The sequence below is a fragment of the Mercenaria mercenaria genome, unplaced genomic scaffold, assembly GCF_021730395.1.
Source record: "Mercenaria mercenaria strain notata unplaced genomic scaffold, MADL_Memer_1 contig_583, whole genome shotgun sequence".
Taxonomy (NCBI): domain Eukaryota; kingdom Metazoa; phylum Mollusca; class Bivalvia; order Venerida; family Veneridae; genus Mercenaria; species Mercenaria mercenaria.
The window spans coordinates 39,185-52,475 of NW_026463464.1; the positions used below are offsets into that span (position 1 = coordinate 39,185).

General features: G+C 34.0%; 1 protein-coding gene across 3 annotated transcripts in view; it reads left to right on the forward strand.

Annotated features, from left to right (window-relative positions):
* Window positions 1-11,520, forward strand: part of LOC128554637 (uncharacterized) — a 49,010-nt gene extending 37,490 nt beyond the window's left edge. For all 3 annotated transcript variants that reach the window (XM_053535924.1, XM_053535925.1, XM_053535926.1), the window contains 3 exons: window positions 4,610-4,762; window positions 6,414-6,481; window positions 7,094-11,520. In XM_053535924.1, coding sequence (XP_053391899.1) covers window positions 4,610-4,762; window positions 6,414-6,481; window positions 7,094-8,407 — 1,535 coding nt within the window. In that variant the 3' untranslated portion in view covers window positions 8,408-11,520. The remainder of the gene's footprint in view (window positions 1-4,609; window positions 4,763-6,413; window positions 6,482-7,093) is intronic.
* Window positions 11,521-13,291: the final 1,771 nt, after the last annotated feature.

Sequence of the window (13,291 nt, forward strand, 5' to 3'; positions counted from 1 at the left end):
GAAGCCAGAGAATACATTTCCTTATGTAATCAGACTTAATGAAAGCAACCCACTGAGAGATGTTCACGTATGTAGCAAAAAACATTATATCACGCAGGATTTAGCCAGGCATTTATAGCATACACTGACATTGCTAATCCTGTCAGCTGGAAATGGTCAAGAGAACTGGTACTTGGCTTAAATTATGCAATATTTTGTAATTAGCTGCTATAAATTGGAGGAAACTCATCAATGTAACTTCAAGAATACATACAAAGTCAGATATAAATGCATGAAGCCAATCCTGTGTACTTAGACATTTTGAAGACGTGTGTGCTAGAGAGTGAAATACTGGGAACTTACAGTTTTAGTTAAATATTGAGAGGGTTGTCACACATGAAATTAAAAGTTGTTTGTTTAGGGTAACCTGATGGTAACTTTTCTTATTTTTATTGTATGGGCTGATTTGGAACCTGAGACAGAAAATACACTATTTCGTTATTTATCAAAAGGCTTAATAATGCAAAATAACTGTAGCTCAGTATATTTTAAGGAAATATTGTTTATAGACTAATTGATTAATCTTTACCTTAAAAAAATTACATCTAGCTCTATTTGTTATCACTTTCTTTATTTCTATATCATATTTTCATTTTCAACATATTTTTATATGCAACTACTTGCGTTCTTGGGTGTCTGCAGGAAATCAACGCTCTGTGGAGTGGTTCAGTGAGAGAGACCGTCTAGTGGTAAAGGTGTTGTCATATCAAAAGGAAGGTTATTGATTCAAACAGTACAAAGGTTAATCTACCATACAATACCAGTGTTAATTTTAAGAAAGCGGAATTTAGACTGATTCTAAAACTTGAAATGTTAATCAAATTCAAGTACATTAGTATAATTGAATATAGTATAAATTAGCAATGATAAATACAACAATACATTTAGTTCACATTCCATTTTCTTTTGTTGCAAAGAAAGCATGATGATGATCGTATGCTTTAGCTTGAAGCCATTGAAAAAAACACATAGAAAATATGTTTTGTATAATAAGTTTTACATGATTTTACATTAGTTATTGAATTTACAAGAAAAACACAAAATAACCCCTTCTTTAGTTAATCTTTTGAATCCTTAATAATAATTTTCGTAGGGAAATCGAACTCTCGTACTGTAAAGTTGATTATATGAATTGCAGTTTATAGCAAAATTGTGAACTTGTTTTATAAAATACCCTTAATGAACCTCAAAATGTAAAGAATGTTTGAATAATATTTTGATATAATTAAATACTAAAATTAATTTTATTTACCCGAATAATATAGTATTAACACTTAAAAATAAAGTCATCCTGTAAATGAAACTTAAAAAATTTTTTCTTCCCCTTTTAGGGCCTCATCTATGTCATTTTTCAGTGTCCTATATACTAAATGTGGATAAAATGTAAATAATGTGTATATTATATCAATAATAGTTACTTATCTAGGTTATAAATTAACCTTTTGGACATGCTTACAAAAATATATGATTAATATAAATAAAATAAAGGCCCCTTTTTGGGGCCTCATTTTAAGCTAATTGAGGTAAGCGAACAGCGTGTCTCCTCCTTTTTTTGATTCAGCATACTTCAAAATAGTTACATACAAAGTTTGGTGCTTTCTTCACAAAAGGGAACATCTTTTTCCTATAACCTACACACTAAAAAGGTTATTTGCTAAATAAAGAATTCAGCAGTATGTAAATGACGTCATAAACACACTAAAATGGCAGCTTCCGTGGTCAGCCATTTTCTTAAATTCCAAACTGCCATATTTTTTGTCGAGCCCGCTTGCGGTGAGCTCGATATAGTCGCCACTTTTGGCGGTTCGGTGTATGTGCGTGCGTCAGTGCGTGCGTCCGTCCGTCCGATTTTGTCCGGACTATAACTTTGACATGCATGGATCAATATTGTTCATGAATGTTTACCTTATTAAGAAGTCGTGTCATGCGCAAACCCCATGTTCCTATCTCAAAGGTCAAGGTCACAGTTGGAGGTCAAAGTCAAATTGAAGTATGTCCGGAGCATGGTTGGATCTTGATGGAACTTGGCATGAATGTTCACCATTATGAGACGGAGTGTAGTGCGCAAGAATTAGATCCCTAGGTTCCTACGTCCAAGGTCAAGGTCACACTTGACAGCTTGCAGGCTCGACATTCTGTCCGTTAGCATACTTGTTTTTCAACAGTGGTCCGATTTGAAAAATTCTTTCAGCGCTATGAATGGTTTGAAGGTGGTTTTCATATAAAATTGATTTAATGTCAGGCATTATTTGCATTTAAAGACCACGACAAATAGACACTTGATGTCTCAAATAAATTTGGTAGTTCATTAGGTGGAGTTTTCATCTCAAAATTGTGTTGTTACTAGAAACTGCACAAAAGGTGTAAATTCTAGGACATATTTTTGTAAATTAGAGCCAGACCTCGCATGGTACACGCTCATGGATTTTTTTTATAAGTGTGTTCAAAAGGTTCCACGCTATACATTTGTTTGTTCCGTAGGTGTCTGTATATGGGTTTGATGGTAACTTGGGAAGGTAGAATGTTTTGTATGTGGCGTTTCCTATGAGTAGAATCTGTTTTGATATTCTAAACACTCTTTGACTGGACTTCTTCAAATGCGTACACATTCCGTTTGACCAGTTAGAGAACGCTTGAGCTAACATAGGAAAAACTTCAAACGACTTCTTCGAATTACATGCTTGTTTAAGGTTCAACCGAACTTCACCAGAAGCAGCTTAAAGGTCCATTACTAAAACCCGAACGAGTATTATATGAAAACCAGAGTTTGTAGCTGAGACTTCCTATTTACTGAAAATATGGCCCACTGCATCGGTTCTGACCAAACAGTCATGAATATGTTCAAGAATAACTAACAAATAAACAAAAAATGTTGCCTATGTCAAACCGAAAGTATGCTTTCCGACTGCTTACGAACCCGTCGAGCATCTTCGGACTTTTTCGGAAGGATCCTCTGAAACGAGGCTATAATTTATAAATAGATGCAAAATATATCATATGCCCAAACGATAACGTGATTTTTACAAACTTAGCACATGGAATTCAACAATTTTTGTAACTCACAAAAACTTCATGAAAATCATTCTTATAATACAGGTAATATACAGCTATACTACAAGTTTTCATAAGGACAGTTCAGGCCCTTCCCGAATAAAAGTGTTTTTACAACTTCGTCTGTAAACTTTTTCAGTTAATCTCTTTTCAGCATAATTTTAAGAATATAAATGAGTAACTGTCTTACACTGCAGAAACAAAGTATGATTGAAATTTACCTAAATACACTTATTTATGTACACATGGCTACATTAATTTAATAAGATTTTAGACATTAAACACATTGTCTTGGCCTAATATATGTCACTGTCAATTTTAAATTTAAATTTTGTACATCTCATATTTTTCGTGCAAGTCGTGCATAATTACCATCATGGAAATACAGTTATTTTGTTGCGCGTCTTAAATGGATATTCGTTTGAAACAATTTTAAAATCACGTGATCCCGAAGAATTTCCGACCGATTACGGAAAAGCGATAAACACGAAAGTAGGACAAAATGACCCCCATGTCAGTCTAAGAAAATACAGAAACAATCATTTGTTTCTCTGTACATGTGTTGATTTCAAGGGAATATTGCACGGCTATCGTAATGTTTAGTACTATATTTCAAAATGTGTAGTCTTTTTTTTAGATTTATGTCTATTCATTTGTCTTTATTTTGCACCTTACTGACTTTTCCCAAATTCGTTAAAATAAGTTCACTTATTTGCCCTAAGAAATCACAGCAGCCACAAGTAGAAAAGTAAAGCCAATTATCGAAACGACTTCTTTGCATACGCCGATTGGTAAATGTCCATAAAAGTTGATCAAATCACACTTGCATTGACGTTTCTATTTTTTCAGAAGGCCGCTCTTGACTGCAACTTAAAACGGTTACCATTGATTGACCTTATCTTACATGGTTTAAACCGTCAATGAATAAACCTTACATTTTTGTCAGATGCGCGTTACTTTCTTATTTGACATTTCGAGATATTGAATTGAAATGACAAGTTACTGACAATCTGCATCTATACCTTCATTCAAGATATGGCTAAACTACTTTGCAAAAGAAATCCGAGTCGGGTCGAAAACATTGTTAAAACAATGATATGTTTTAAGAGCAAACACTACCGAGTAATCTTCTATACACTATGATCAGATCTTGGCCAGGATATATACATCTACGTCAATATGTGATAGTTAGTAAACCGAAATTTCGAGTAAAGTTAGTCAAAACTTGGAGACAGAAAGTCGCAACATGATGTAAAGTATCCCGAAAGTTTGCAAGTAATACGCACCTGGCACTTATTCTCTGTCATACCTTTGTTGGGTTTTTGCAAACTGCACTTGACTGCAGTACGGGTCATTTTTTAATAGAGCCACATATAGGTTACTTTTTCTCATAAACCGTTGGATGGGTGTTCACTGATATTGTCAGAAGTCTGACCAAAAGGTATAGTTCAGGTGAACGGATAAGGGTTTATTATATTATGCGACACAAAGAACAATGATCTTGCATTTTCTTTAACAGGTATTGACACTGCAAAGAATATGGTAATGAAATTTATGAAAGAAAATGTTAAAAAAGCTGGCCTAGATTTTGATGAGGAAATACTTCAAGATCCAAAATCTCTAGAGCTTGCCATCAGAAGTCTCTCTTGCGAGGAGAAAACCATATTACCAGGTAACATAGATTTTTAAATGTCTGTTTTACTAATAGAACTAGTGATGTTATACTTAAAATGAAAACTATTGAGCAGATATGCCAATAATGGTTCCGATTCAAGTGTTTACAATCTAATTATTCAATAATTTTACTTTACAGTCTGACACCAAAAGTTTAGTACACAAGTTTTATTCAAGCCGCATTCGTTTCATTTAAAAATACACGTTCAAATTGGTTTAAAGAATACATTTAAAATATGGAAAAGATTACAAATTCAAAGAAAGATCTGCTATATGAATCAACTAAGCATAAATCTTCAGATACTGGTACCAGACCAGAAAGAAAATACCACTGTACAATTGTACATGTTATTCACTACCCCTGTATCAAAAATAAATACAAAAAGTGGGTTATGCCTTTAGGGCATCAGTAAGTTATTTCTAACACCACTGAGCATGTTTAAAGCATGAAAGTGCAGTTTTGCAACTTTTTGTTAAAAAGTTGAAAACAATATTCTCCAAAGCCATAAAAAGATTTAGGGTCGGGCCAAAAATTCAGGGTAGGTCGGGATACCGGAAACAAACAACTTTTTTACGCCTTACAGAAAAAACAAACACGGTCGTGTGCACATGTAAGTCGAAATGTAAAAAAAACAAACAGAATATGAAATATTCACAGTTATACAATAAAAATGGAAGTCATTTATGAAATGATTTTAAATTTGAAATCATTCAGTGGTACACATTTGTATTCTCTATTCAATTCACATTGCATATTTATGTGTCATAAACACATTCTAGGGTACATATGTAGTTAAACGACGATAGACATAAATTTCAATATCAGCCAGTCAAAATAATTTTGTTATCAATTATCCTTGGACTGACGACTTCATCGGATACAAGTATTCAACAGACAAATCTATGACTGAAATACATACAAATACATACAAATTTTCACCAAAAAATAACTAAAAATAAGCATGTTGGTAAGTTTTAAAAGCATACATAAACCGGAGACCTGGTCACGACCGTGTGATAATCACGCGACACCGGAACTACAGGGGAGTTTATCCATGTTTTTTTTCTGTAACGCCGACGACAGAATTGTCTCTGCCATATGAAATATTGAGACAATGTGACTGGTGCACGATGGAAAATAAGTCACCACTTGTTCAGTATGCATAGTACTCATCTACCAATCTGTGTTTTGTAGGTGAAAAATGCGCGATTGAGACTGGTTAATGCATTTTCCCATTCATTACCACATTTCTTCTAGTATACCTATGGGTAGGGTATAACTTGTATAGTTTTTTTCTTTTATTTCCTTCTGGTCTGGTGCCAGTGTATAAAACAAAACACAAGACAGACGTATATTTTACTTAGGTGCGTGTCAGTAGTTAAGTATATATGTATTACATTTTGAAACATTTTACAATGTGACGAATATATAATTATACAAGCGCAACAAATTCATCGTTGGTCCGCCTTTGAAGTTAATCTAATTATAGAAAATGAAAGTACAAAATGTATAAATCAGTAATTGTTTTACGTAATTGCATAATCACTGTAAATCCTTAGTCAAATGTTCCTCGAATTATAAAACAGATACATGTACTTTAAAACTGTAGTTCTTAAATTGTCATCAGTACAGTAATGTTTATTTTCAGTGCAAGTTAACAACGACGAAGAGAATGAGATAATGTCCTCATATGAACAACATCACCAGGCTAGTAAGGTAACACACAAACGTTCTTACATTTGACATTTTAATATTATATAGTATCTGGTCTAATATAACTTAGATCCAGAAATGTAACTTTTTACTGCCACAATCATATTACGCCAAACATTGTCATATTCCAAAGAAGGTTAAAAACAACTTCTTCAAGAGTAGCTAAGTTTTTATCCGGTAATTCATTGCAGTGTTACATGTATAAATATCGTGTACGTGTTTTTACTTTGTCGAAAACTAATAATCTATATTGTTCTACTTTTCCGAACTATTTTTGAATTCTTAATTAAAAGGAGGAAAAGTACATGTGACATTCAAATGATTTTTAGGCACGTATGTCATCTTTGTAAAATATCTGTATCATTTCATATCTTATGAACAATGATTTCTCTTGAACCCTGGCTACTCTCGCCCCCCTCTCCCCCCCCTCTCTGTCTCTGTCTGTCTGTCTGTCTGTCTGTCTGTCTCTCTCTCTCTCTGATGATGATCCTTATTAAACTGGTAAAAACTATTAACCAGTCAACATAAGAATACTATGCAACGTGTAAAACAAAAGCATTTTACTAACAACTTATAAAGTACATGTAGAAGTTAATTTGTAAAATAATTTTACAGAAGGCCGAAGCGACTCAATACGACACGGAACATTCTTCAGTGATGAAAGTCCATGAAGAAGTAGAAATTCATAAAGATGTAGAAAATAGTCCATATACTGACGCAGGAAAAGCCAACAAACGTGTCACTCGGTACTCCGTTTCAGAGGGTAGTGATAGCAGCGATTCCGATAGTGTGAGCCTACAATTCAGAAATATTGAGCTCAGACAAACAGAGGGATCCGTGGTAAATGATGAAAACGTGTCATCACAAACCGGAAGTGAACAGACTACAAACGGACTTTATTCTAGCAGTCCATATACAAGACATCCAGGATGTTCAGAAGAACCAGCACTCCATCATATCCAGAATAGTGGAGAAAGGAATGTTTTCCGGCCAATTAACAGACAGTCTACATTGAACTCTGTTGAAGAGCATCTACCCAGCTGCAATACAATTCACCCGATTCACAACTTTTCAAACAATGTTACTGAACCCAATAGACAATACATTAATAACACCTCGCCACATTCTATCTCTGATTTGGCTGACATGAATAATGTTCGACCTCGTTCATTGCCATCTGTCAACAGCTTATTGTATAGTTCCCAAATTCTACAAGAAAATACACCAGTAGATAATCGGGTGATATACAGTCGACAGAGGAATTATGATAATGCAAGTTTACGTAGAGCTCGATCAGATCCAACTTGTAATCATTTGGAAAACAATACAGCTAGACAGATAGTGGTAGATAAAAGGAGGGGAGAAATAGACACATCATTTGGTGCCGACTCTTTGACAGGCCCGCCAGCAATAAATTATATTCCAACAATCCCAGGAATTGATAGGCGACAGTTGGTTGAGCCCGATTTCATACATATTCAAAATGAACATCCAAATATGGACACGAGAATGCAAGATCCAATTCTGCGGATAGCTGAGCTGAAGGAACCAGTTCCTGACACATCTGTAGAATCTGCATTTGACCGAACAGATTTTTCTACGCAGGGACCAGCGGACATGTCTTATAAAAAGTCGTTCTATAATGATTTCCATGTCGGTCAGGAAAATTTCAACCAGATCTCACATATTACATCGGCTCAGTCTGATGGTCAGTATCACCAAATTGCAAAAAATTGGGTTCCGCCCCCATTTCAAGGACAATCATATGGAAAAAGGTTATTAGTCAACCAAAGTAAGCATGAAGCAAATGCAAAAAGACGATCTCCTACGGCTGTAGTCAGCCCTGTGCAGCAACGCCGATCTCCTCCTGTTGCCGACAAACAGTTACAGAACAAACAAAGTATTACAAGCGCGACGCTGTCAGAATGAAAATATTTTATATAATTATTTGATGAATATGTAATTTCAAGAAGATGCAAGTGAATGAATACATAAATATGATGAATGTTATGCTAACAAACTTGTAAACTAAGTTTCAGTCTCTGTTTTATTGAAATATAACGGTATATAGCATTTATCAACATTATCCCGTTGGTATTTTTTTAATTTATGAGAAATAGATACAATATATAAATTGTCGGTAACTTTCGAAAACATCTCTTTGAATTGTAAAACTTTCTTTGATCTCTTAACATTTTTCGTAACGTCATAACGTTGTGATTGATGTTGTACTGGTATTATTATTTTTACCCCTCCCCCCACCCCTGACGGGAAGTCATATAGTATTCGGACTTTCCGACTGTCCGTCCGACTGTCTATTTCCGATCGATAGCTAAAGAACGCATTAGCCTACATGCATTAAACTTCATATGATGATTGCCTGTGGTCATTAAAGGACGTGTAAAATATTTGATGTCAGTAGTTCAAAGGTCAAGGTCACAGTGACCTTGAGACTAAATACAGTTTCTGATCGATATCTAAAGAACTATATGGTCTACAGGCATCAAACGTTAAAAGATGACTGACCGCAGTCAGTAGATAACTCCTATTGTTTTGAGGATCAGTAGGTTAAAGGTAAAGGACACAGTGACATTCAGTCCGAAAAAGGTATCTGATTAATTACTGCAGAACGTTGTGGCATACAGACGCAAAGCATCACGGAATGATTGACTGTGGTCAGCAGATGTGGTCAGCAGATGACACCTTTTAGTTTACATTCACTTGTGGCCTACGTTCATTAGTGTAGTGCAATAAAAAGAAATAATAACACACAACATCTTAGACGTATAATGTACAGTTTCAAAATGTCTGTCACTGCGGTAAAATTAAAAATTCTTTGGGTTGCCAGCACGTTCCAATTTACTTTTTTGATTGTTTCTACAATTATATATGTGTGATTAGCTTTTAAATTAATGTTATTTCACTATTTATATAATTATAAGTAGATCTATTGTCTCGCTTATGCTTCACATGTATACTTCTAAAATTTGTCATGCAGGTATGTTGGGTTTTATTTTTTCTCTATTTTATATTGAAGAAATATGTTTTCGATAAATACCCACCGTATCATTATGATCCGTATCTATATGTACATTAATACAAATATATTCTATATTTTCGCTTTTTGTCACGTTGCCGTTCGCGTCCAAACGGACGTGACGTCGTTTGTTTTGTACGTTGTTATTTCTGACGAAGATGTAAAGGTCGAAACTAGTAAAGAATATGTTGTCTTGGTAATTTTAAATCCTTTTGATCAGCACGTTCCACATTACACAGGGTGAAAATCATTAGTTCGTTCCTGTAGAACCCCTTTTCATGTAAATTTCTTTATTTTTGTTCTTTTATGTGCAATTTCTAATGGATTTTCTTGCTATGACTATGCTTGAATACATTTTGTCAAATAATCGCACAACAGAAAGGAATTTGGTTCAGCACAGAAATCAAAAGTTTCCTCGTTGACATTTTTTCTTGCCATTTTTAAAATCCGGTGCTGTATTTAAATGTTCGTTTTGTGCTTAAAAATACTTCGCAATTTTGAGCTGCGCTCTTATGCAATTTTATGTATAACCTTATAATGTGTTTCTTTTATAAATCATCATGAAATATAGTATTGTATTCAACGATAAAAAGGTGCAAAAATATATGTGTGTTTGTGTAAACTCGTGTTCGTTTGATACGATTAGGATACATTTAGATACATAAGATATAAACTTATATTCAGTGATTATAGTATATGTTATATTAAAATAACCTACACTCAGTTCAAAAAGAAAGTGTACACTTAGTTTTCTGTTATTTTTTCTCGGTTATTTTCATGAAAACTTATAATGTTTGGTACCAAAATTTAAATCAGTTCGTAAACAAATTGGTGTGCGTTTTAGATTTTGAGTTATACCTGAGAGTTAGTGTATGAAAAAATGAAACAAAAACGTCGGGGGAATTTTTTGAAATATTTAAACTTAAAAAGTGCACACTTTCTTTTGGAACTGAGTATATGTTAACTTTATATCTTTGAAGCTAAAAAGGGCATGACATGACAATGTGGAAAAAAATTGTCTAACATTTAAAGTCAGTAATGTTTTTCAAAACTAAAAAAGCTAGATTTGCTAGTTTGTATAATATCAATATGTTATGAAAGTGAAGTTTTGAATGCATTTTAACTGTACATAGCGCCATGTGAATGTACCTTTTCATTTATTGTGATTTTATTGCAAAGTAAAAATATGCAATGTATATCCATTCCGCATATTTAATCTTACTTTAAGGATGATGTAGTTCATGCACATGTTTACACACTTTCTTCTATATTGTGTTTATAGTAGAATATGTGCATCAAATTCTTTTGTTTAATGTAGTTCTTCATGTTCTGATATTCGTAAGTAATAGATAACGTGGAATAAAGCGTGGAAACTACCATTATTTTATGAATTAAAGGCACGTCGCGCTTAGATTTATTAAAACTACAACGAAACTATCCTTTAATGAGAAAATAAGTTATCTTAAAGCTTGACAAATTAAATAGTTCCAAATAATATCTTAAAATCAGTTGGAAATCTATAGGCCTACATTTTATTCCACTATATTAAAGACGAGATGTTTATTTACGAGTGTGAGAAGTTTCATTTAAGTCTACATTATAAGAAAAATCTCATTACGAAAATGCTATCGAATCTGTGGAATCTCTGCAGATTCACATGGTGAAAACCCGTGTAAGATACACTTTTATTAAATCAGTCTTGCAAAAAGTCAGGTACATTTTTTTGTCTTTGCAGAATTTTCTAAGCATATTATGAAAAATCAGGATTTCATGAAAACTTATACTGCAGAAGAAATTTTGATCCGAACGTGCAGAACTGCCTTAACGCTACATGCAAGACTACAAATCATTTAACAGTTCAGTAAAGGTTAAATTTATGTTTTTGAATAATAAACTGAAGAAAAAACATACTTTGACTTATAATGTGTTTGCGAACATGACTACTGACATGGTAACATCGACTTACACCTTTTTGTAATTTATCAATATATATTAAGCAACGATTTTTGTTGTTATTGTTTGTTGTTATATATGCATCGGTTGAGACATATTGATTGTTTACTACATAATTTGATAAGTAAATCCGTAATGTTTACTGTGATGTCGGACCGAGACAAGATCGACCTTATGTTAATTATTTCATTTTCGATTTTACTGTTATATCTGACTTTTGTGATTCATCATGCAATAACATTTCATATCGTTATTGTGTATTATTACTCATAGATTACTCGTAGAACATAGTGATGATTTTATAAGCATGTGCTGGGGCGAATGAGGACATGACAAGACAATCATACAAAGATCCTGTTCTGGCACTAATAGGCTGCCGTAGTTTTATCCTAGGTATTTTTAAAACGCTTTATCGCACTTAAATGTGTCCAATAGCTATAGATATCCGTTTATTTCGTGCAAAAAGCTTTTGAAATGACCGAGTTGAAATTGAAATACATGCAATCATATACACTGACCAATTTACTTGTCACATTATAAAATTGACGAAAAGACTGAAATTCGGAACTATGTTAAATGCCGCATTTGGCTTGATATAGATTCAAAGCAGATATTTGATGAATTGTGTGGTATATAAGGACTTCAGGCCACTTCAATGCACACCGTATTTAGGTGGGTTAAAGCTTTTAGAGCTGGGAAATTATCTGTCGAAGATAATACCCGTACCCGTTCTGGTAGACTTAAAACCTTTGTTACCAAAACAAACATTGCTGCTGTTTTGAAAACCTATAAAGGCTGTAATAGTCGGGTTATTTCTAACTTACTCACAGGTGACGAAGCCTGGGTGCACATGTTTGAGCCACACAGTAGAGCCGATAATAAGCAATGGAAGCGAAGACCAAAAACGTCCCTGTATTGCCAAGAGAACCATACGTTCGAAACAGATAATGTGCGCAATTTTATCCAATTCTAGTGGCGGCCAGTCGTTCAAGTGCCTTGTCCGTCTGGTGATATAGTCACTGGACGATTCTATAAAAACTCTGTTGTACTGACGAAAGGGAAAAAGTGAAAATGTTTTACAATACGAAACGTCCAAGCAAAGGATGTTCAGGAGCCCATCTTATGTACGACAATGCCTCCGCTCACAAGTGACAGGCTATTATTCTTGTTTGGCTTCTGAAAAGGTGGAAGTAATAAACCATCCGCCTTATTCACCTGACCTGAGTCGCTGTGACTTTTTTTATTTCCAATGCTTTCTGGAAAGAAAATTGGGTAAAAAGGTTAAAAAATGTGTTTTGGTAAAGGGGGAATACTTTAATAAAATAATTTTGATAAAACGTAGCACCTACGAAATCCGAACCCATTGACAGAACTTTTTGAAGGACCACCCGAGTAAGTCTAAATGATCAGTATTAAACACATATTTCAAATGTATAAAACCGTTGTTAGAATAAATCAGCAAATACATTAATAAAGGCTATTAAAACACAGAAAACATTGTGGTGTTTTGTGTTTCACATGACGTTCTGCAGCTTAAGTTTGATAGTTCAGTGCATGATGCGGTACGGGAGGAGTGTACTAAATTATCTAACCAAACGTGCATGTTCTTTATACATGTATAGGTAAAGTGACGGTTGGTCGTCAATAAAACAAGGAAACAGAAGTGATTTTGTAGCAAACAATTAAAGTGACTGTGGATCCTTAATAGAACAAGCAAACAAAAGAGATTGTGCTGTATACAGTTATAGGGACTTTTGAATCTAAAAGAAGATCATTTCGAAGCATAGAATGCAACCAAATAAACAGGAATGTTCTGTACCTGG